A 26,151-nucleotide genomic window follows, 5' to 3' on the forward strand; every position below is an offset into this window, starting at 1 on the left:
AGTCCCCATATTTCGGGAAAGATGTGGAAGCATTGGAAGAAGTGCAGAGGAGATTTACCAGGATGTTGCCTGGTCAGAAGGGAGCGTCTCATGAGGAAATGCTGAGAGACTTGGGTCTATTCTCATTGGCAAGAAGAAGGCAAAGAGGGGGTTTGATGGAGACATACAAGATGATCAGAAGATTAGATAGGGTAGACAGTGAAAGTCTTTTTCCTAGGATGATGATGTCAGTGGGTATGAGGGGGCATAACTACAAATTGAGGGGTGATAGATTTAAGACAGATGTCAGAGACAGGTTCTTTACGCAGAGAGTGGTAAGGACATGGAATGCCCTACCTGCTAAAGTAGTCAAGTCAGCCACATTAGGGAGATTTAAACAACCCTTAGATAAGCACATGGATGATTTTGGAAGAGTGTAGGGACGGGCTGAGAATGGTTCACCGGTCGGCGCAACATCAAGGGCCGAAGGGCCTGTTCTGCGCTGTATTGGTCTCTGTTCTAATAGTCCCTTGAGATGCTCAAATTTGAGACAGGAGAAGGTGAAGATGTGTTCAATGCTGACATCAAGCTGGAAGCAAAGGACAAGGTGAAGACCGATCCATTGAGAATGTAGGCTGGTGAGTGGAAGGTGAGGAGAAGGCAAGTGGTGTTGGCAGGCATGAAAATGGATAAGAGCAGAAGTGGTGGAAATGGGATAGACACTGTTGGAGGTCCTGTCACGTTCTGGACAGAAATCTTCAACAGAGGAAATTGAAAGGCATACTAAAGGAAGGTGATGTCATTAGAACAGATTTGACAGGGTGGAGAAGCTAGGAAAGTAGAATAAAATACTTACAGAAAAAGTGTGGGAGAAGGTTTGGCAGGCTTATTGTGGGTATTTATCAATAATCTATTGTCACAAATGCAAGTGCAGAAAGTGAAGAAACATGGATGGACTATATGACAATGAGGAATCTTTCCATTTATGATGAGAACAGAAAATGACTATAAACCAACACAGCTCGAGTGTGGAACTCCAAATTGGCAGTGCTGGCATTGAATCAGTGTTGCTTGCTAATTGATCTGTTCTGTACACTTCACTCAGCTATCACTGTGTTGTCACTAATAACTTTACTGATGTTTTCTGGCATAATTCATGTGCTTGTACACTGAAGGTGCCACTCTGATCTTGCAAAGATGCATAATACCCCCAAAAATTAATTAAGTAAAATTAGTTTTAATAACAGAAATGAACTTCATGAACTGTTCATGAAGAAGACAATTTGTTTATTATTTTCTTCAGCTTTGTATTTTTAATGATATTTACAGTGAAAACCCATACCCAGTGAAAGCTGTACCCTTCTTCATTACAAAAAAAAATGGGGACTTATGTGAAACAAAAGACTTCTGACTGACCATAAGCAATATTATGGGAAGTTATGTTTGTTCTTTGAAAATCTTGCAAATAAAATACTGCTTTTTTTTAATAATTGCAACGTCCCTTCTTCAACCTCAGTGTTACATTGCAACAGGTAGTTTTATTTCAGATAGCCCCTTTTTACTTTAACATACAATGGAGGGTGGATGGTCAAAGCTGACTGGGAAACAAACAGACATCTAACTTACTTAAACATGTCAAAACGCAACACAAATGTATGTGCCCAAAGTGCAGCTAACCTATTAATGTTGGGCCCTGTGTCCTTTAAAATTCAAGCCACATTTCCAGAATGAAATACGTTTATGTTGTCTATTGTGTTGTTAGAACTATGCTGCTTTCATTTTGTATCTTCATAAGATTTTCTCTTTATTTGCAGTTTTTATGAATGCAGCAATACCCATTGCAGCAGTCCTCACAGTAAGTAGCTGGTATTTAGTTTGCTCTGACATGGTACATATTTATTGTATGAATAGTAACCTTGTAATACAAAAGCTGAAATAATTGATATATTACAAATTCAAAACTACACAGAGGTGAAAGAAAAATTTGACTTACAAATGATTGATTTCTAGTCTTTATTCTGAGACTATGACTCCCTTTATTTAATTCTCTAGACCATGATGCTCACACAGCTCTGCACGTCCCTCCGGAAAATGATGAGGATGGCCATTCCACTCCCATTTACCCATCCCCTATCTAGAAATAAATCTGACCTCCACTCAGTGCATCCACCCGTTCTACATTAGCACACAGTACTCAGTATTGTGGAGGAATGTGCAAAGGTAGCTGCATTAGGAAATGCGCCCATTCTCTAATAATGTGCATTGGCCTGAACATGTTACAGAACTGCTCTGTCCTCTCTCCAACTGGTTTTATTGAAAGACTGCTGATAAGGCAATGTAACAGAATGTTTTAATTATTTCTGTTGGGTAGGAGTGATTCTCTGAGCCTTATGAAATGAACCTTTCACGAAGGTTTGCCCTCCTACCAGCTGCTTCAGGCTGTCCCATGTTGTGTCCACCTGTAAGAAACAAGCTACACAGTGACCCCTGTTTGGACTAAGAATCTATGCCATTTACTGCATTGTCTGAATCATAAGATACTTTTCTTTGTTGGAATAAAGTCACCTAAAGTTGCCTTGTGCCTTACAATCTGATTGGTACTCTAATTATTTCCGAAGTATTTTGTTCTGAAATCATTAATATATGTCTTATGATATAGTGCCTGTTATAGTCCAACAAATACTGTAAATGAGATCCAGGCCTCAAAGTTGTTTCAGACTCTCTGTTGCGAGTATGGACTGGTTGGCAACCGAAAAGTTAAAATTTATACCCTTCAATTTTTGTACCTATACGTCCTGCTTAATAATGGCCATATTCTGAAAGAGTGGGAAGAGGTTGCCATCCTCCAGGAAATGTGTTCAGGCACAGGGAGGCCCAAACCCTCCTTGCACTGTCAAAAGGAGCACTCCCATTTCTCCTAGTTTTGCAACAAGGGTTTTACCCAAAGAACCTTTACAGCTTCCCGATGCACTTCACATTCAGTTGTAGAAAATCTGTGGTACCCGTGTCATAGCAAGTTGATGTTATTGGATTCTGATGAGCATCCACGATTTATTAACCTGTTGGCTTTGATCATTTAGCTGCTTGCAAAGAAATATTTATAAACATCATGTTGATTCGGCAGCCTTCAGCTGAGTAAGTAAATCAGGAATTTTACTGCCCATCACCTGGTTTACGTTGGACAAATAGAATAAGATTCTCCCACTGAAGTGTATATACCTAAGACTGATTTCAGGAGTGTCTGAGTGTTGTTTGTTCAGTTCTTTGTGTGATTGCTTTGCCTATCTAATTTTGACTTTAAGTGTATTTTTATTCATTCATGAAGAGTTGATTTCAATTTTGTTTTGATATTTTTTCCCAAAAGACCTTTGTGGTTCACACCCACTTGTATGAGAATGCAGATCTCTCGCCAGCAGTCGCTTTTGCTTCACTCTCCCTCTTCCACATCCTGGTCACACCCCTCTTCCTGCTCTCCAGTGTGGTTCGTTCTACTGTCAAAGCTTTAGTGAGGTAAAGACCATGTTTGATTTTTTGGTCCACTGAGTGCTATCATAATGCATGAAACTAAAACTGAAAAAATAATAAGAGCAAAACGCGCATTTGTATGGTACTCAAGCACAAAGAGCCAGATCTTTTCTAACGAAGCAAGAAGCTCAAGTCAAGAAATTTCCCAAGTGATCAGACCATATAAACTGACCCGTTATAGCCAATATTTTTGCTCTATGGAACCATATCGACTGGAAAAGTGCTGGTGTTGAAATATGGACAGGAATCAAGAATCATCATGCCCACAGTTTTTAAAGGCCTACAGGCTCAGCCTAACTCTGCAAAAAGTCACTTGGATCTGCAAGCATGGACCAATAGTTGTTATTTCAATAGTGGATATGAGGTTGGTTTTATAATGCAATCAGCGTTATCCTTGTCTCACATTCTTTCTTATCGTCTTCTTTAGGAGCAGGGCAGGTGGTGCAAGGGGCAAGCTAGAAATTGATTCAGGAACTTAGGATGCCAGGACCATTAAGGAACTTTCCTCAGCATACTCTTTGTTCTGCCAAAAGCTTTAATAGCTTAAATTAATACCAGGAGCCAAGGCAAAGTTGGGTCTTTGGAGACCCAAGGATTTTTGAAGTTTATTTCTTGGGGGCTGGGGCAGGGGGCATTCTCATTGATGCTGTACCACAATACTTGCAATTTTTTAAAAGCATTTGCTTTGGCCCTATCTAGTCATTCACCCCTACTGTCATTGGTCAAAAGTCAGATCCCATAGAAATCAGGATTTGCCTGACATAACGTCAAAATCATTTCCGATTGGACAGACATAGAGTTATACAGCACAGAAATATTCTTTGGTCCAACTCGTCCATGCCAACCAGATATCCTAAACAGATCTAATCCCATTTGCCAGCATTTGGCCCATATCCCTCTAAACCCTTCCTATTCATGTACCCATCCAGCTGCCTATTAAGTGTTATAAGTGTACCTGCCTCCACCATTACTGGCAGCTCATTCCATACAAGCACCACACTTTGCATGAAAAAGTTGCCCCTCAGGTCCTCAGATGTAGGTTTGTTCGTTGAGCTGGAAAGTTAATTTTCAGAAGTTTTGTCACCATACTACATAACATCTTCAGTGAGCCTCCGGATGAAGCACTGCTGATTCCTGCTTTCTTTTTATATGTTTGGGTTTCTTTGGGCTGATGATGTCATTTCCTGTGGTTATGCCATTTCCTATAATGATGTCATTTCCGGTTCTTTCTCACAGGGGTGGTAAATGGGGTCCAAGTCAGTGTGTTTGTTGATTGAGTTCCGGTTGGAATGCCATGCTTCTAGGAATTTTCATGCATGTCTCTGTTTGGCTTGTCCTAGGATGGATATGTTGTCCCAGTCAAAGTGGTGTCCTTCCTTATTTATATGTAAGGATACTAGTGAGAGTAGGTCATGTCATTTTGTGGCTAGTTGATATTCATATATCCTGGTGGCTAGTTTTCTGCCTGTTTGTCCAATGTAGTGTTTGTTACAGTTCTTGCGCAGTATTTTGTAAATGATATTAGTTTTGCTTGTTGTCTGTATAGGGTCTTTCAAGTTCATTAGCTGCTGTTTTAGTATGTTGCTGGTTTTGTTGCCTACCATGATACTAAGGGGTCTGAGTAGTCTGGCAGTCATTTCCAAGCTGTCTTTGATGTAGGGGAGAGTGGCTAGGGTTTCTGGACGCATTCTGTCTGCTTGTTTGCGTTTGTTGCTGAGAAATCGGAGGACTGTGTTCATTGGTATACACTATAAAGTGTATTAAAAAAAACTGGGCACCCAATAAACACAATCTGCCGATGTGGAAATGACATCACCATGCAAAATGACATCACCACAGGAAATGACATCGCCAACCCCAAGAAACTCAATTATATAAATAGAAAGCAGGAATCATCAGCAGTGCTTTGTCCAGAGGCTCACTAAAGATGTTACCTAGTATGGTGATGGAACGTCTGAAAATAACCTTCCAATTCAGCGAACAAACCGACATCCAGAACCTCAACCTGAGCTACAAATCTTCTCAAAACCTTAGGTCCTTTTTAAATATTTCCCCTCTCACCCTCAATCTATGCCCTTTAATTCTGGACTCCCCTAGCCTGGGAAAAACCCTTGGTTATTCACCCTATTTATGTCCCTCAAAACTCCATAAGATCACCCCTTAGCCTCCGACCCTCCAGGGAAAAATGCCCCAGCTTATTCAAGCTCTCCCTGACAAAATCCTTGTAAATGTTTTCTGAACCCTTCCAAGTTTTACAACAACTTAGCAATAGCAGGGAGCCCAGATTGAATGCAGTATTTAAAAATGGCCTCACCAATGTCCTGTACTCCTATACTCAATGCACTGACCAATGAAGGCAAGCATGCCAATCACTGCCTTCACTACCCAGTCTACTGTGACTCAACTTTCAAGGAACTATGCATTTGCACACCGAGGTCTCTTTGTTCAGTAACACTGCCCAGGGCTCTGCCATTAACTTTAGAAACCATGCCCTGTTTTACCAAAATGCAACACCTTGCATTTATCTAAAACTCCATCTGCCACTCCTCAGCCCATTGGTCTATCTGATCAACGTCCCATTGTACTCTGAGGTAACCTTCTTCACTGTTGAAAATGTGTTGCTGGTTAAAGCACAGCAGGTTAGGCAGCATCCAAGGAAATTTGACGTTTCGGGCCAGAGCCCATGTTAGCGCCATGTGCAAACATACTAATCGTACCTCCTATACTCACATCCATCACTGTGTCTGAGTCACAACTTCTACACTTAATAATTTTCCTAGCTGATTGCAGCAGAATTTTTGAATGGCTTGAAAGTCAGCAAAGAAGAAATTGTGCCAGGCAAGAATGGACCTCTAACTAGTAAATAAACCGGCCCAGTATTAACACTCACCCAAACATCCTTCTTACTAAGCAAAGGAGGGACATTTGGTGAAAATCAATTCCATTTGGAGCAGAAATCATTTGGATTAATTTTAATGTCACTTTTTTTCTCTTATTCCTATATAAGACATAATAGCATCATTGGGAAGTGGAGAGAAATACCCGCGAGGAGTTATTGAGTCAAGCTGGCAACTGAATTGATATGTAGCTCCTAATATGCACATTGATGCCTGCTTCTACTGTGGATCAGTTTGTATTGAATGCTGCTGAAAAGTATACATAGAGATATGAACTGATATGTTCCTTCACGTGTTACAAAATAAAATCAGAATGGATATAAAATGTATTTTGTTTAAAACAAGGATCACATCTTTCAAATTTAGAACTAGAGTAGGCATAGCTGCAAAATCTCCTTTTCACTCATCCCAACTGGTTGAACAACCAATCAATATGCGCTACATATATATATTTTGATAGAATAATAGAATGCAGTCAACACCTGAGGAGGTTTACTACATAAAGTGTTCAAGACAAAACAGGACAACAATTGTAATAGTGTTTGAAATATTTCTTCGACCATGTTGCGATGTTTTTATCAGTTATCATTGCACAGATAAATAAATGCAGTGTCACATCATCTCCTGACACTGAAAGCATCCGTTCTTTGTTGCAAGTCACTGTATGTTTCTTCCAGTGTGCAGAAACTGAGCGAATTCTTCTCAAGTGAAGAAATTGGAGAGGATCACAGCAGGGTTGTGGTCCAGCTGAACAGTGAAAATAGTAGCAAGTACCAGACTGTCGTGAGTACAACTTAATATTTTTGCAAAGCAGCCAGTCAGCTCCTCAGTGCTGTCAGCCTGTTTCTGTTATTCCTGCATGTTCACAATTTACCATGCAATAGAATGACCCTGTAACTGAATGTCCATCACAATCATTCCCTCGTATTAATAGCATCCTTACAGCAATGTTCAATCTTTAAGAATGTGTTTATATGGATTCAAGCTATGTGTGTGTGTTTGTTTATGGTTATTTAATTAGCACTTCTCATACTATGAACACTTACCCTTCCGTTTTCCACTCACTCCTGCACAGCCCCTTAAAGTTATTAACCGTAAACGGCCCAGCAAAGAGGAATGGCACAATTACGAGCCTCAGTCCAGACAGCAGATAAGCTTCACAGAAGGAGATGATGTTTTTATAAAGGTGAAATAATTGTCAATTACATCTATTTTCACAATAGCTATGATTGTTTTTTTTTGTTAATTTTATGAAGATGAAAATTGTTAGTTTTATAGTTTAGGTATATATATTTGTTTTTGGCTTGCACTTACGTATTTACAAAAAATATTTATTGCAATTATGTCAGTTCCGTGAAGATCCAAAAGAAAAATTGGCAGATGAAATAGTGATACATAGCACAAAGTCTTCTGAAAAAAGTTGGCTGATTGCTTATTTTAATTTTCAAATGAATGGCTTCCACCAAAATTCATTAACAAAATATTTGAACATTGCTTTTAAACAATGAAATGTAACCAGCTTGTTCTTAATTTCTTTGAGTGAGTGAACAATTAAAATAAGTCATCTCTGGAATTTATGCCATGATAGAAGCATGCCAAATGCTGAGTAGCAGCCATTTAGGAAACAAAGAATGTACTGCCATATGGCATCAACTATGGCTGCTCTGGCAATACATGTGTCCTTACTTAAAACCTGGGTTGCATTCCTGAAAATTGCCACTTTGAACAGGAATCAGTGTTAAAACTGGAATTATATTTTGTAGGGCCACAGTTAGCAGAAAAAAATTAGTGGCTGAATTTTACGTTTTTTTGGCTAAGTCCAAGTTGCTTAATGTTTTCAGGCAGGATTTCCTTTATGAGGCTTGGCAAAGTTTCTTCCATATTTTTGCCAAACTCACCTCAACAACTATCTAGCCTTGCCCATATTGTGTCCCTTACATCCAATTTCACCTCCATCTTACCACGTGCCATATCCAGAACAACTCACCACTCACCAAATCACTGTTAGATCTGCATCCATTGCACCATGTAACATTTGAAAGGTCATTGTACACCCAGACCACTTTTGGCAACCCAGCATTACCCTCACTGCCTAATCTTGACACAGCAGTTATGGAGCTATGCTACCCATGGCACATATCTGACACGGCAAAAACTCCTTTGTACACAAAACCTTATTCTCTCATACTGATCGCACTTTGACCATCAGTCTGTCGACAATATACTGGATGGCCTGCAGTTCAAGCCGCGGAACCAATCTTCAAGAGCTCAATTACCTTCTCCAAAACAGGCCTGGTTGAAACATGGGTGGCATTAAACCCACACTCTGTATCAATCAGAGATTGTCTAATGATGTCATAAGCAACAGGGGGTATTCCCTAGTAATCTGTCTTGCGGGCTACCAGGCCCTCAAATTCACCAGGTACGTGAGAGTGCTCTAGGATGTAGGAGTTGTGGCATCTACGAGGATAGTGGGGATACACTTCACAGACTGATCGAATGGAACCCCTTCCTATTGATGAATTCTGCAGTGATGTGATGAGATGGAAGTGCCATACCAGCTGAATTACCTCCCACTGTCATTATGAAGGAAATGCCGATAGCACTCTGACACCCTGCTGAACCACATCAAACACTCCACTTCTCACAACATTCAATCCAGACCGTCATTACACTTACATGGCAACTAACAAAGCAATGTTGTATGGCACACAAAGGATTCTTGACAGTTGCACAATTAATGATTCCCCTTTGGACAGTAATGATCTTTTGTAATAAGATTGCTGCTAAGTTCAACATCATTGAGATGCCCAAGTTTAATTTTCAAGCAGCACTAACATGTTGCAAGTTGCCTTTGACCAGTATCTGACTTCTAAGCACCTTTACTCTCCATTCATAGAAAATGGGCAATGAAATGATTGTAACTGGCTGGCCCTTAGAAGTGGCTATTTCATGTATTAGATACTACAATATCTGTATGTCCAGCAAACGTGAATCCTGTGTTATTGCCTTCAAACTGATATTTACTGCATCCACCCTGGGTGTGACCCAGACATTTTCTAATAGCACTTTGCATCTAGTGACACTGGTTGCAGTTCATGGTGGGCATTGTTACAACTCACTGGGGTAGCAAGCTGGAAATCAAACCACACTATTCCGGGAGTTAAAGATTTAAAAATGAATACACAAAATTCCCCATTTTACATGATTTTTGGACACTGGTTGATAAAATGCGAGGACCAGGTTTTGCTAAATAACAAGAATTACAGTTTATTAAAATTAATAGCCTCTAACTACAGGTAAATAGTTACAAAGCATTGACATATAACAAATTAGAACTCTAATCCCCTTAAAAGCTCCACCTCAACACACACATTCACATGTATGCATACACACATATATATACATACACACCTACACACATGTGACTTTGTGACTGTGTGAGAGAGTGTGTGTGTATGTATATATATATATATATATATATATATAAAAAGAAAAACTGGGAGGTAGTTCCATGGCTCAGATTCACAAGCTGCTGATATGATCCCTTATCATTTTTCCATTGATTTAGATGTTGCTTTTGAGTCATTTTTCTTTGGATACTTCCAGTTGTTTGCAAGAGACACATGGAGGCAGGTTAACTTATAAAAGGTCTCTGACTTATCAGTTAAAAGTCATAGATTACAACAACTGCTGAAGGAAAGATGAACTGATTTTCTTCAGATTATAAATATAAATGTCTTTTGACTGTAGAGAACAGTGAGACATCTGCTGTGCTGTCAGAGATCAAAATACCCCTAATAACCCAGCCTCCACTGCTCCCTTTGGAAGAAATTTCAAAAATTAACAACCTTGTGCCATAAGAAATTCCTCCTCATCTTAATTCATCTTAAATGGGAGACCTCTTATTCTGAAATCATACTGCCTGGGTTTAGATTTCCCTAAAATCTAAAGAGAAACATCCTTTCAGCATCAACCTGATCAAAGTCCCTCCTAATATTATTTTTTTCAAGAGAATCACCTCTCATTTTTCTAAACTCCAACGTTATAGGAGCAACCTGGTAAGTCTTTCTTCATAAGATAACCCATTCATCCCAGGAATCAGCCAAGTAAACCTTCACTGAAGTACCTCCAATACACGTATATCTCTCCTTCAGTACAAACCTACATGGGTGTAGCCTCAGTAGCATGAACAGTTATAAACAAATTCATTTTTATACTCAAGCTCCCATAAAAAAACAACATTCCATTTGTTTTCTTATTGCTAGTTGTACATGTATGCTATTGGTACATGGGTCTGAAAGGGTTAGTACTGAGGAGTGCTATAAGTATCGCCCTCGAAGATCATGTCACATTGATTTGTAGGTGGATCAGCTTAAGATCTTTAGGGAGTAAGACCTAACATCCAGGTCCTCCTTAAAACTCTATAATAATGTTAGCAATGCCTTATTAATATAATCTGTAACTCGTTGCTAACATGCAATAAGTATATCATATTAACTACAAGAATCCTTTCTGGTTAGACCAAGATGTGATTAGACTTAGCAGAGCTTGTATTTTCTTGCACTTAAGGAGGATCATAACAGCAACTTTCTTCATGAGCAGCAGTTCATACAACTATTTGAGCTGGCATGTCCATACAATATTGACTAACTTTGTGTGATTCAGGATGAAATGCTACTACATCTGGCTCATACGTAGTACTGTGAAGACAATTAATTAGCTGCTAACCATACAATTCTGAAGTTCTCCCTGTCTGACAGAGCAAGTGAGATTCATTTCCTCCCAAGAATGGGACTTCTATGCATATGGTACAATCCAGGTTTATGTCAATGTATTTTGGGCTAATAAGAATGACTGTGCAGTTCACATATACACATTATATACACCAAAGCCGATACCTGATGTTTAAGAACTATTTATATTTTCCGGGTCTTTCTAATACTTTGCTATGTAACTGCAGGTGACAAATGGATTTTTTACCTGGACATCAGATGGAGCCCCTACATTGTCTAACATTGAAATCAAGATTCCTCATGGTAGGACAGTGAAGGAATTACATTCACAATGAATGCATTATGCCTTGATAAATAAAAACTGCTGTGATATTGATTGGAATCTAAATTTATCAGCTCCTGTTGTTTCTTTCTTGTTACCTGTTGATAGTGTAGAGTTCCAGCTACTGAAATCAATAGTTGTATTTTCTGTTCTGTTGAACCTAATACAGCTATTCACAGGATTTGTAGAAATGTCTACATTTAATTTATGAAGTGTAATAAATTCTTGAAATTTATGACAGATGAAAATTGGTTCATTCTCAAGTTCACTTTACCTTTGGTTGCTATCAATGTCAGCCAATGATTCTTCTTGATCTGATTTCGTTTATGGATTCCTAAATGGAAACAGAGAAAGCCCTTCTTTCAGAATCATGGTTATGTCCTATTACAGCATTAAACAGTGAATTGGTTTTGAAAATGTGGGATCTGCATCCGTAAAACAGTGCATGGTTCCTACACACTCCCAAGTGGCACTAGAAAAGGCTTAAAAAATATTTAGATTCAAATATGATACATTCAAATTCCTACAGCTAGTTTCCACGAGGATTTGTCTACAGTGCATGAGGCACAGAGGCTTCCCGAAGAGTGGACATGGGGCACATCGAGAAATGGTTAATAAAAAATATGTATTACAGATTAAAAACTAAATACCATTAGGAAATGTATAAAATTAATTAAAAGTTTAATTAAATAACTTAGAGATGCAAGGCCAGGTGACGTGTTGTACCTGCATGATGTGAGAGCTGGTGGACCCCATTATGGTTCAGAGGGAGTACCTCTGTAGCAAGTGTTAGTTGCGCATGGAACTTTTGACTGATGAACCTGGGTCCAAGCAATGAACACTGTAACCCAACAGGGAGGGGGAGAGCTAGTTCGACACTTTGTTTCAAGCAGCAATCACACCCTGTAGGTTAAGTACTTCAAATTTGGCCAATGATCAGTGACAGGGAGGGTGTGACTACAAGTGAGGCATTTAGGGGATTCTGAATTTATCATTGGAGGAGCCTCAGCTCTTGACCTTGTCAAACAATTATAAGATACTTGCTCCTTGTGTAGATGAGTAAAAAGACTGTGGGAAGAATGAGCAAACTGACTACTGCACTGTTGTACAGGAGGCCATTCAAGTGGTCCATGCTGACAGCAACAACAAATGCAAGAGTAGACAAGAGGTTATGTTGGGGAATATCAAGAATTTGAAATAAATTTTAAAAACAGGGCCTCAAGGGATTATTGAGATTATTTCCCAAACCATGTTAAAATTGGCATAGACATAAGAAAATTAGGGAAGTTAATTTGTGGCTAAAGGAATGGTGTGGGAAAGAGGCCTTCCATTTTCTGGGGCACTAGTATCAGTGTATTGGGACAGGACGAAACTGCACTTTGGGAGGGACTCCACCAGAACGAAGCAGGAAAGCTAAACAGGGTGGTCATATGGACTTAAACTAATAATTGGGGAGAAGGACCCGGAGGGGGGCGTTGGAGTCAATACCACTTCAAAATCAAGAAACAGGATAGAGGGTAAGGAAATAGTCAGGAATCTTACTTCAGGTACAGTAGTTAATGGCAAAACTATTAAAAGTGTATTGGTTAAATTGGAAAAGAGAAATAATAAACTGGTAGATAAAGCATCAGTTCTGACAGAAAGAATGACTCCCCCTGGACTTCAAGGGTTACATTATGAGAGAGATTATATAAATTTGGCCTGAATTCCTGAGAATTTAGAAGTTCAAGATATTAATTGAAAATGGCAGTGTAGATGAAGATAAACTATTTCCTCTGGTATGAGATTCTAGAACTAAGGGGCATAGTCTGAAAATTAGGGCCAAACCATATGGAGAGATGTTAGGAAGCACTTCTATATATAGAAGGTGGTAGAGATTTGAACATTCTTCCATAAACAACAGTGGATGCTGGCTCAATTGTAGATTTTAAATCTGCGATAGACTTCCATTAAGCAATGGTGTTAAGGAATATGGATCAAAACATGTAGTTAGAGTACAATCAGCCATGAATTGCAGGACAGGCTCAAGGACCTGAATTGCCTACTCCTGTTTTTATGTTCCCTAGAAAGTTTGTATGAAAGAATCTTCATTCAGATGCTGTTAGGGGGCTAAAATAATTAAACGGCACATTCTTTCATTGTTGGAATTAATTGGTGGGTGGGTGGATGGATGTGTGGCAGGCAGAAAAGCTGCATTCTTAGTTGGCTTTAGTATTAGATATTGTGGGATCGTTTGCATGATGGACATCCAAGATGTGCTCAGAATAGTCCTAGCAATTGTTGGTGTCATGCTCATTATGTGTCTTATCCTTATATATACTTCGGTAGGATCAAGGCGAGAGCATGCAGGTAGGCATTTTTAATAATTCACGAGACGTCTGCGTCTCCAGAAAGTCAGCATTTATTATCCATTATTCATTGCTCTTGAGAAGAGAGCTGTAAACAGTCATTGGAATCTCTTGCAGCCACATGATGCACCTATGTCCACACTATTGTGAGGTCTGGAGTTTCAGGACTTTGAGCCAGCAACAATGAGTGAAGAGAGAGATATCTCCAGGTCAGGATGGTGGAAAGAAAGTTGGTGCTGTTTCCATGCCATTGTTCTGCTAGACCATAGAGATCACTGCTCAGAAGGTGCTATCAAAAAAGCCTGGTCAAATTACATTACTTGTATCTTGAGGATTGTAGACATTGTAGCTATTCAGAACAGCAGAAGGTAGTAAGTAGAGTCCCATGAAGGACAATGCTGCAATCCTTGCTATCTGAAATCATTGGAATCATAAAACACTATTTCCAAATTTATGAAGATACCTAATTAAAAGGACTAGGTAACACTGAAGAGGAAAGCAACAAATTATAAAGTGGCATTCATAAATGAAGAATGGACTTACAATTATCTTGAAATTCATTTGAAAATTTTATGTCTAAAAACTGTGCCATCTTCCCTTACTGTTTGAAGTGTAATGTAGGTTTTTTTTTAAAATCTGTCATTCCCTGGTTGATATTGAGCATGAGGAAACTGCTCCTTTGGGTCTCGGGATATATGCAGTGCCTTTAAGGAGGGAATTCCAGGATTTTTATCCTGTGACAATGAAGGAACGCAGCCATATTTCAAGTCAGGAGGATATGTGGCTTAAAGGGAAATTGTAGGTGGTAAGTTCCTCACTCACTAGCTCTACTTTATTCTTCTCCATGGTAGAAGTGGCTAGTTTTAAGGGTCGCTGGTTTTTCAAAGGAGCCTTGCAAGTTGTCACAGTAGATCTTGTAGATGTTACACCCTGCTTCCACAGTCCTGGAGGGAGTGAATGTTGAGGGTGATGAATAGGATGTAGATCAAGCAGGTTGCTTTGTCCTGGATGACATGGAAGGTCTGAAGTTTTGACAGAGCTGCACTTAATCAGTTAAGTGGAGTATTCTAAAGTACTCCTGACTTGTGCTGTGTGGTGAACAGGCCTCAGGCAGTCAGGAGATATATTAGTCACTGCAGAATTCCCAATAGCTGGCCCATAATTGTAATATGTTCAGGGCATTTCAGTTAAGTTTCAGGTCAGTGTTAATTGCCAGCATGTTGATATTGGGGTATTCAGTGTTGTCATGTAATTATAGGATAAGCTTTTTAATATGCTTCTGATAGTATATTATACCTTTAATTAGCTGGATGTTGAAATGCAATGAAGAGTGATGCCAACAGTATGGGGGTCAATTCCTGCACCAGTTGAAGTTACCACCGAAGATTTTTCTTCTCATCCTCTCCTCTTGCCTGAGGTGTGATGACTTTCCAGTTAAGCCAATACCAACTGTCACTCTGTAATGAGAGAGCGTCCCTATGGCTCGCTAAGTCTATGGAGACTTTACCTTTCAGTATCCTCAACTGGAAACTACATTGCAATGAACAAGCCGGACTGGATGGAGAATAGGAGCACGTCTATTGTATTTTGTTCTGAAAGTCAACATTCTTATAAACAAGTCTAAAGCAACTAAAATGCCACTAGTAAATGCTGGAGGAAAATCTAGAAGCTGTGCAGTCTTGTGCTGTGTCTGGTAGATTGGTGGTTCTGATTCTGGCGAGACATTAAAGTTTTATGATGAAAAATTGTTGATAGTTGTAAATACAAACATGTGAAATGCATTTACTGATATTGTGTGAGTATATGAGTGGGTGCTCTTGTGGCACAGTGGTAGTGTCCCAAACTCTAGGCCAGAAGACCTAGGTACAAGTCTCACCTATTTCACGGGCATGTAATGACATCTGACCAGGTTGATTAGGAAAGAACCTGAATTTATGTAAGACCTTGTTTTAAATTTTTTGCACAATGCCAAAATATATCTGTTGGTGCACTATGTGTGGCTGGTCAACTAAGAGATAATAATATAGCAATTTTATGGATTCACTGTTTTGATCCAAGTTATGTTCATATGTTTGCTGATCTGATGAATATAGTAATGTGCAGTTGAAAGGTTTCTCTTTTTCTCTTAGGACAGCTCACCATGATAGTTGGTCAGGTTGGCTGCGGCAAATCTTCCTTGCTCTTGGCGATTCTTGGAGAAATGCAAAGAAATTCTGGAAGTGTCTACTGGAACAGGTACTGAAGCAACTGAATGATATTAAAATATGTTCTGAATTATTAAGACTTTGGTAATTACAGTTGAATCCATTGTAATCATTTAGAGTGATGTGCTTCATGAATGGTCTGAAGATCTTCATATCCTAACATCATTTTTGCTTTGTTCTGAGAACTCAGTGATATTCATAGATTCCCTACAGACATCATAATTTTAGCAAAAAGGAGACAAAACAAATATAATCTTGAAAAAAATTATACTCCTCCCAGCTCTTTGGGAATTCAGCATATGAGCAATTAGAGCAATGCAGTGTTCACTCAGCCCTCACAGTAAGTACTACTGTTATAATCCCCACGGAGGAACCATGAATTGAAAATAACCAAATTTGCTCAATGACCCCTCCATCAACTGAAGAAATTACAAGCAAGAGTTCACTTCTTCTAACTTTAACATCAATCAGAACTAGGGCCAATTAAACATGAATTAACAGGAAAATGATACTTGAAATAAAAACATTATCTTAACTTTAAACAATACAATAAAAATACATTTACACAATGACAAGCATTTCCCTTCATTGTGTATGACATTATGTAGCTATACAACTCTACCATATCTTATACTTTATTCACTTGGGAGGCCATGAGTCCTATCCAATAATAGCTTTCACCTGAAAGTTTCCTGGGTGCAAGTGTTCCATTTCAACCAACTAAACATAACAAAAACAATAACACCCTGGTTCATGGTTTGGCCACTTCTGAGAAAATACCAACTCTTTAGCAACTCCAAGCTATTCACACAGCACTCCAAGTTTTTGATCTTTACAAATACTCACATGGTATATCCAAGTGCCTCTTTCTCCTTTTCAATGAAACAAGTAAAAACTTACCACTTTCTGAAAGTGCTTCTCTGTGTTAGTTGTTCTGACTCTGCACTTTCTCTTTGTGCTGATCTCTTATAACCTCCGGCTCTTCTGCTTAAAACTTTCCTTTCCAGCTGTTTTTTCTAAAGGTGGTACAGTGACTCAGTGGCTAGCACTACAGCCTCACAGCGCCAGGGAGCTGGGTTTGATCCTATCCTCAGGCGACAGTCTGGGTGGAGTTTGCACATTCTCCCCGTGTCTGCATGGGTTTCTTCCAAGTGCTCCAGTTTCATCCCACACTGCAAAGATGTGCAGGTTATGTGGATTGGTCATGCTAAATTGCCCATAGTGTCCAGGAATGTGTAGGCTAGGTAGATTGGCCATGGGAAATTCAGGATTACATGAATTGGATGGGTCTGGGTGGAATGCCACTTAGTGGGTCAGTATGGATTTGATGGGCCAAATGGCATGCTTCCACACTACAGGGATGCTATTCTATGATTCTACGTCTGCCAGTGACAGACATCTTCCTTACTTCCTTTCTGTTCCAGGTCAGGGACCACCTGTTTAGATGGGTCACTATTTCTTATTATTCAGGACGATTACAACTGATCCCTTCACAATTGACCCAAACTCTGAAAATTCCTTTTCAAACAACCTTAAAAGCAATTACAGATTGCAGAAATATTTTAATAGGAGTTGGAGATGTAGTGGCATTAACATTGGACTAGTAATCCAGAGCCCCAGTCTCTGGTTATGAGAGCATGGGTTTGAATGCCACAACAGCAGATAGTGAAACTAAAATGTAATAAAATATCTGGAATTACAAAGGTAGTTTAATGATTATCATGCAATGATCAGGTAACCAGAGTCTATGGTTATAAAGCCTGATTTGGTTCACTAATATCCTTTTGGGAAGGAGTGCTGGTCTCCCTATATGTAGTGTGCTTGACTCTTAACTGGCCTCCAAAATGGCCTAGCAAGCAAGTTATTTGTATCAAAATCAATGCAAAGTCTATAGCAAGCAACAAACTGGACAGAGCTGAAAATGTGTTGCTGGAAAAGCGCAGCAGGTCAGGCAGCATCCAAGGAACAGGAGATTCGACGTTTCGGGCATAAGCTGCCTGACCTGACCTGCTGCCTGACCTGCTGCGTTTTTCCAGCAACACATTTTCAGCTCTGATCTCCAGCATCTGCAGACCTCACTTTCTCCCCAACAAAACTGGACAGACCACCCAGCATCAATTTGGGTTCCAGAAACTATAACTCAACCCTGTCAAGTTTGCAAAGTCCTTCTTATTAATATGGAGTTCATTGCAAAGTTGAGAGAGGTGTTCCACAGAATAGCCAAGCATGCGTTTGAAGTAGTCAGAATCACAGAATTGGACCTTAAAGACAATGTGTCAAACACCACCATCACCAGCCCTGGGTACATCCTGTCCGACTGACAGGGCAGACACAATACAGGTGTCAACACTGTTGCACAGTCAGGAGAAAGTTAACCTGGAAGTCCTCGAAATTGACATGGCGTCTCATGGCATCAGGTTAAACATGGGCAAGGAAACCTCCTGCTCATTGCCACGTACCACCACCCGTTGCTCCTTGATTGATGCATCTGTGCTACTTCATGTTGAATACCAATTGGAGGAAGAGCTGGGCATAGTAAGGTCACAAAATGTACTCTGGATGGGAGACTTCCATGTCCATAACCTGGAGTGGTTCGGTAGCACATATACTCTCAAAGTTGACCAAGTCATAAAGAACAAATTCGATATACTGGGTCTGCAGCAGGTGCGAAGGATTCAACAAGAAGGAAAACCTCCCTTGATCACTCTAATCCATCTGATTTTTCTTTATTTTTATTCGCTCATGGGATGTTGGCATTACTGTCTGGGGCAGCATTTATTGCCCATTCCTAATTACCCAGTAGGCAGTTAAGAGTCAACCACATTGCTGTGGATCTGGACTCAAATGTAGGCCAGCCCAGATAAGGATGGCAGTTTTTTTCCTAAAGGACATTAGTGAACCAAATCAGTTTTTCCGACAATCAGCAATAGTTCCATAATCATCATTAGACTCTTAATTTTAGATTTTTATTTAATTCAAATTTCACCATTAACTGGGAAACAATTCAAACCCTGGTGTCCAGAATACAACCTGGGTCTCTGGATAAGCGGTTCAGTGATAATACCACTAGGCTGTCACCTCCCCATGCAAAGCAGTATGCATAGAAGTGATAGGTGCATAGACATTGTGGAGATGAGGTCTTTTCCTCATGTTGAAGGTGTCCCTCACTGTATTGTCTTACATTACCAACATACTAAATGAGCTGGACTTCAAACAGATCTAGGAGAAACTGAGGACTGCAGATGCTGGGGATCAGAGCTTAAAACTTTGTTGCTGGAAAAGCACAGAAGGTCAGGCAGCATCAAAGGAGAAGGAGAATCGACGTTGCAGGATAACTTGTATGCCAAACGCTGAAAGCAACATACAATGGACAGGTTTAAGAGATCTCACAATCAACTTTAAGATCTAAGCTCTGCAGTTCAGCCACTCTTAATAATGAATGGTGGTGGACACCACCAACAGTGCTATTTAGCAGCGTGTTCTCAGGAATAACCTGCTCACTGACACTCAGTTTGGTTTCTGCCATGGCACTCAGCTCCTGACCTCATTGCAATCTTGGTCCAAACAGGGTCAGTTGAGGTAAATTCCAGAGGCGAAGCAAGAGTGATTGCCCTTGAGATGAAGGCAGCACCTAAAGGAATATGACATCAAGGAACCCTTACAAAAGTGGAATTAATGGAAATCAGTGGTATCTGTTGCTAATGGGGCTGCCTAGCAGAAGGGAAGGTGGTTGAGGATTTTGAAAATCAATCAACACCTTAAGGTCACTGCAGGACCTCCTCAGGATCGTGTCCCAGGCCCATCCATTTTCAGTCACATCATTGATGACCTTGCATCTACCATAAGATCAGAAATGGAGATGTACTCTGATGATTGGACAATGTGCTTCACCATTCAAGCCTCCTAAGAAACAGAAGCATCTCATGACCATATACAGCAAGATCTGGGCAACATTCCAACTTGGGCAGTTAAAACATTTAAAAGGAACTTCTACGGGTACATGAATAGAAAAGGTTTAGAGGAATATGGACCAAATACAGGCAAATGGGATTAAGTTAATTTGGGAAACCTGGTCGGTATGGACGAATTGGACCAAAGGGTCTGTTTCTGTGTTGAATGGCTCTATTTCTCTAAGTGGCAAATAGGGTTTGCACAACGCAAAAGAGAATTTAATCATTACCTCCTTGACATTCAATGGCCACTTTGTCACTGAATTCCCTACAACTGATATCCTTGAGGTCACCATTGACCAAGTTAGAGGCTGTGAATTTAGGCACAAGTCAGGATTGTGATGGAATATTGTCCACATGCATGGATGGGTGCAGTTCTAACAACACTCAGGAAATTCAGTACCATCCACGCCAAAGTGTACTGCTTGATCTACCACTATCCATTTTTACTCCTTTCACCATAGATGTACAGTGGCAACAGTGTGTGTCATGTCCAAGATGCACTGCATAACTCAACGAGCTGCTTCAATAGACAATTCAAACCTGCAGCCTCTACCACCTATAAGGACAAAGGCAGCAGATGCTGCTTTAAAACACCATCACCTGCAAGTTCCCCTCTAAGACACGCACCATCCTGACTTGGAACAATGTCATTATTCCTTCATTCTTGCTCAGTCAAAATCTTGGAACGACCTCCCAGACAGCACTATGAATGCACCTACATCTTTAGGTCAATAGCAGTTCAAGATCACTATCACCACCTTCTTAGGTCAATGAAGGGATGGGCAATGAATGATGGCTTAGCCAGCAATGTCCACTTCCTAAGAACTAACTAAATTATTATGTATTTTCCTTGCTGTGATGCTTGTGAGTTAAAGGTCACCACACTACTATATTCATTTTTTGTCTTCCTGATGAAATGTGAAATAGAGTCCCTCCCTCCTTTCTCAGATGAACCATAAAAGATCACAGGGCACTCTTAGATGAAGACTTTTTTCCCACTGTTTTATCCAATATTTATCACTCGATTAACACCTAAAAATAAATGAATCATTCATTCATTTCATATCTAGCATAGGTCTTCAATTTGAGTAAATTGGCTATCACATTTCATTCATTACTGTTATACTGCAAAACTATCTAATTAACTGAAATGCATGTCGGAACATTCTGACGTTGTAAATGGTGCTATATAAGTGAAAATTCATTGTTCTCTGTTTCTATTTCATCCTGTTTTTATTATGTGTTCCCTTTATACTCCCCTGGTATTACTGACAGTGAGCGCATGGAAGGAAATAACAGGTATGGTCTTCAATTCTGTTCACTACGTTGCCCAAAAATCCTTTGGCTTTAGCTCAGCAGTTGAAGGACAAGATTAAAAAAAGATTTTGGTCACAAACAAAATATTGCGGATGCTGTAAATATGAAAAGTATCAAAGGAATTGCTGTAAATACTCAGCAAGCCATGCAACATCTGAGGCGAGAGAGACAAAATTAACACTTCAGTTTGATGCCCTTTCACCAGATGAAACATTAACTGTGTTTTTCTCTCTCTATAATTGATGCTTGATCCTGCTGATGATTTTCTATAAATTCTCTTCATCAGTTTCTGGCTTGTTCATTCCCACATGTTGTTTATTTCCATGAATTGGTAGTCTACAAACAGACAGAGTGTCTTATACAAAAGCAAGCTACTGTAGAGTTTGTAAATCTGAAATAAATCCTAAAATGGCGGAAATGCTCAGCAGATCAGGCAATATCTGTGAGCAGAGGAACACACTTAACAGTTCAGATTAATAACCTTTACTCTATGAATGATTTATCACTGCAGTTTTATATTGTTTGGTCCCCTTGGTGTTGTGAGAACAGGACATATTGCTCACAGTGTACAATTTAGGCGACACCGAGGTTATCATACCAAATAGTGTAATTTGTTTTTGAACAACTTATCAAAGGCTAAGAATTATCAGCTTCCTTGATTTTGGCAACTTGGAACAACTGATGACTATTTCAGTGAATGCATCTAATGGACTCAAGATATCGTTGTCAAATAAAATGTCTTGTGAAATAAGGTTTACATTAACGTGGCACAAATAGGAGTTTCCATCAGCTGTGATTTTTCATTCACTGAAGTTAACCAAATTTTATTAATTCATGACAGAATTTGAAAATCTCCATTATGTCCCCCTTGCGCACGGTGCAAGTCCAAATATAGAAGCCCTTACTACCTGATTCATTAATTGAAATCATGCATTATTCTTTGGAGGAATGGAGATGGGAAGAACAAAATGTTCAAACATTGAACACAATATTGGATGACCGTTAGCAGATATTAACTTTATAGTTACAACGTACGTCTCAATCAAAATGGAAATAAATGCAGATTTTCCAAAAGATTCCATTAAATCTACAGCACAGAATAGACTATTCAGCCTATGGCAATGTTGATCTTCCACATGAGCCTCACCTTATTCAATTTTATTTCTTCAGTATATTGCTCTGCTGCATTCCTCCTCAGGCACTCATCTTAAGTCCTCTCAAAAGCACAAAATTATTCTGCCTCACTACTTAATGTGATACCAAAGTTCACATTTTCACTTCTCGTGATAGCACAAGTTCATAAAAATGACTCCTAAATTTACCTATTGCAGAATGTTAACTTGACAACTTTGTTGAATCACATCCCCATAAAAGAAAATGCGTCTCTTCAATTATAAAGTGGTCAATAATTTTATGCAACTTTTTTTTTTGAAACCTCATCACAGGTCCATCCATTTCATGAGATTATACACTTGGAAGTGTGTTTGGAAAAAAAAAATCAGTTGGAGCAAATTAATGAATTTAATGAAGGGTTTATCTGTTAGGCATTTAATCATTTATTTTTTTATATCACTGTAATACGTTCCACCCAATACTCTTACAAAACTGAAATGACCAATCAGGTCAATCAAATTTCAATTTGACCTCCAGACCAGCTAAAAATCCTCTAGCTCCAACCATCCTGAAAATAAAATGGTGTGCCTCAAAACTGGGTTAAAAAAGAAATTAGTCTGATAGACAGTCCAATATAATTTGCATTTAACAAACATTGTTTAAAGGTTTCAAAACTGAAGCATCAAATACTCTGCCAGCAGAGCCCCCTTCCCCATAAAACATTATGAGAAAAACACTATCCCCTCTCTTTAAAACAGCAGTATGAGCTGTATTTTTGAGGCATAACAGCAAAAAACATTAATGATTGAACTCGGGAACAGAACGATTAGGAGCATGAAATAGATAACAGTCCAGTCAGCAACTCAAACAGAAATATGGCTTAATATTTTGGATGGAATCTTTTGTCAATTATCTTTCCCAAGAAAGAGACTGGTGAACGAAAAAAAAATAGTTGGTGGATGAGGTAAGCTATTTGAGAAAGAAGGATTGGAAAGTTGTGTAAAGGACAACAATTTGTACAGAAGGTAGTCTTATTCCATTGAAGATATATATGCAGATGACTGAACAGCTGTGTATCTCCTGCATTTCATATTTGTATATTTTGGAAGAATTAACTGAAATAATACATGTTTCATCGTCCTGAGGAGACGTAATACTTTGTGCTCTTTCTGTTTAAAATATTGCAGTGGTACGGAGGAAGACTCGACTGTTGATGTTGAAGTGAGGTATCTCAACTTGTTCTTTCCCATCAATGGAAAGCCGTTCTATTACCAAAATTCCTCCTGGTGTTGCTTCACATTAGTGAATATTTGCAGATTTTGTTGGGTGTATCCCCTGGGTTTAGGGTTGCCAAATCTCCAGGATCATCCCAGAGTTTACAGATATTGAATATTAATTGTTATGGCACTGCTACAATCAAACTTATACGTCATATTTTGTAAGCTGTGATTTTTTTTTAAAGTTTCTTTAATATTTTTAAACAAATCAACATTCAGAGGTGAGATCAAAAGACAATTTGATTGTTTAGACAATTACAAGCAGATTGCTTACCAAGGAGAGAGGTACGTTGAAATGGACATAATTGGTGATCTAGGACAGGAATTCAAAGTAGGAGGATATATAAGAAATATAAGAAACCAGAGTTGGCAACCCTACCTAGGCTGTACGTCTCCACTGGTGATGTTCCTGCATCCTCTGACCACATACCTATCATTAATCCTTTTATGGAAGACTCTACCTGACTTGACCTGTACATGTTTGGTGTAAAATCTGTAACATCTTAACATTTATTTTAATTTCTTTTGGGTGCTGTGTCACATTGCACATTCTTAAAATGGCAGAGAGGTGTGAGGTGTCTGGTTAAATGCATATATCATCAAGATCCTCATGTCATTAAGTTCATTCAGTCCTTGCTGAAAATTCTAGTCCTTTCTATAAAATAACATCTTCCAAAGGGATTAGCTAAACATTTCTTAAAAGGAAATGGAATGGAAAAATTCTTAGTTATAGCTTAGCTATTAAGAGTATGCCTTTGAGATATTTTTCTGATGTCCGTGAATGGTAATGATAATTAAACAAATATCACAACGTTATGCATTTGTTATTGTGTCAAGCAGTGAAAATATTGTCAGATTATTATAATTCAAGATGTTTTTGTATCTAGCATGGATAAGTGTTATGTAGTTGTCAGCCTGGGTTAGTGCATGTAACTTTGACAATTGTCAAACCAAGAGTCCTTGATTAATTTATTTTTGAGAGATTTTAGAAGTTATTTTTGGACTGTCTTTAATTTAGAGCTAAGAGGGGTTCAGGTGACCTGTGCTGAAGTCTCTGACCACAAGCTTGGGTAATCGGGCTCTTGAAGATAAAAGAAAGGCTTGATGTTTTAAGCGAAATGTGTAAAATGTCTACAATTAGCAGGAATGAAAGCAACATCTGTGTTTACAATGGTCAGACTGAATCTCAGAAGTCCAAGCAATGTGCTGAAAATGCCAGTTTGTAAATAATTGTCTTTAAACTGTTAATGTAATTCCAATGTGAAATATATTTGGAGTATTTAAAAAAGGTGATGAGCATTTCTGCATGGTTACAAGGCCCATGTCAGTCACCATCCCAGACAGATGAGTATGGGAGGGGAATGTTTGTTAGGATTTTCCTGAAAATAATGGACAAGTTAGTTTTCTAGGATCCGAGAGAAAGATCCCAGGATCAAAATCTTTATGAATCGCAAAGCAAGCATGAGGTTGGGATCTCATAATCAGATTTAAAAGGCCAAAATTCGTGAAGATTTGAAACAAGGCTGGGAAATTTGCATAGCTTGCACCAAAGGGAGATTTGTCAGGAAGAATCCTCTCCACAGAAGAAAGTTCTGTAGTTAAATATTAACAAGCTGTGATGAGAAATGAATACAAGTAAACCATGGAGAACAAAATATCAATTTGGAATGAGTGTTGGAACCTGAATGACTAGTAAGGGACAGTGTAGCGTTTACTGGTGAAATGAGTTTTATGGTTATGTTAAAAGTATTAGTGAAAAGTTCTGTTCTTTAAAAAATAGGTTGTGTCCAACAATAGTGTTTCGTCAATGATGTTTTTTTAATTCACTCATGGTTGATGTGATTATTAGTGTTAGCAAAAAGCCTTATAAATCATCCTTTCAGGTTTTAGCTAAAATTTCTTTTTATAAAGCTTATTGGTTTTTACAGTGATCATAACAATATTCATTGGCAAGGGAAATAAAATGAACTTCCAATATTGTCAGGAACATTTTCCAAACTGATTTAACAAAGAACCCTACTACAATTGCCACATGTTTGCAAATCAGTTTAAATAAGTAACAAACGAAATTTGAAACATAGACAAATTAATTGGTTGAAAGTTCAGTGAAAAAGGTTGATGCATCTCAAATATTTAAAATTTCTAATCAGTGGAATTATAGTTGTCTTGTGAATGCCATCCAATGAGGTACAACATGCGAAAGAGCATGAAAATTTTCAAGGGTCATTCAAGACAGGATCTTGTAAGTTCTAAATAGTTTAATGTTATTCTCAGAATAAATGCACCTTAGTATCTCAGCACTTAGTATGTTTGTTATCTTAGGAGAAGGAATGCTGTGGCCTATGCTGCACAGAAACCTTGGATATTGAACACCACTGTAGAAGAGAACATCACCTTTGGAAATCCATTTAACAAACAGAGGTAATAAATGTTATATAACGTTTAATTTAAAGAATAGACATGGAGCATAAACATTGAAC

General features: G+C 38.8%; 1 protein-coding gene across 7 annotated transcripts in view; it reads left to right on the forward strand.

Moving 5' to 3' along the window:
- The window catches only part of abcc8 (ATP-binding cassette, sub-family C (CFTR/MRP), member 8), a 226,633-nt gene that overhangs the window by 131,247 nt on the left and 69,235 nt on the right, over positions 1-26,151 (forward strand). For 3 of the 7 annotated variants that reach the window (XM_060838873.1, XM_060838872.1, XM_060838871.1), the window contains 9 exons: positions 1,794-1,834; positions 3,344-3,489; positions 7,079-7,184; positions 7,477-7,587; positions 11,365-11,440; positions 15,937-16,042; positions 21,240-21,263; positions 23,582-23,620; positions 25,994-26,092. In XM_060838873.1, coding sequence (XP_060694856.1) covers positions 1,794-1,834; positions 3,344-3,489; positions 7,079-7,184; positions 7,477-7,587; positions 11,365-11,440; positions 15,937-16,042; positions 21,240-21,263; positions 23,582-23,620; positions 25,994-26,092 — 748 coding nt within the window. The remainder of the gene's footprint in view (positions 1-1,793; positions 1,835-3,343; positions 3,490-7,078; positions 7,185-7,476; positions 7,588-11,364; positions 11,441-15,936; positions 16,043-21,239; positions 21,264-23,581; positions 23,621-25,993; positions 26,093-26,151) is intronic. The other 4 variants (XM_060838875.1, XM_060838874.1, XM_060838877.1 and 1 more) reach the window with 4 other exon arrangements.

The sequence above is a fragment of the Hemiscyllium ocellatum genome, chromosome 18 (genome assembly GCF_020745735.1).
Source record: "Hemiscyllium ocellatum isolate sHemOce1 chromosome 18, sHemOce1.pat.X.cur, whole genome shotgun sequence".
Classification (NCBI taxonomy): domain Eukaryota; kingdom Metazoa; phylum Chordata; class Chondrichthyes; order Orectolobiformes; family Hemiscylliidae; genus Hemiscyllium; species Hemiscyllium ocellatum.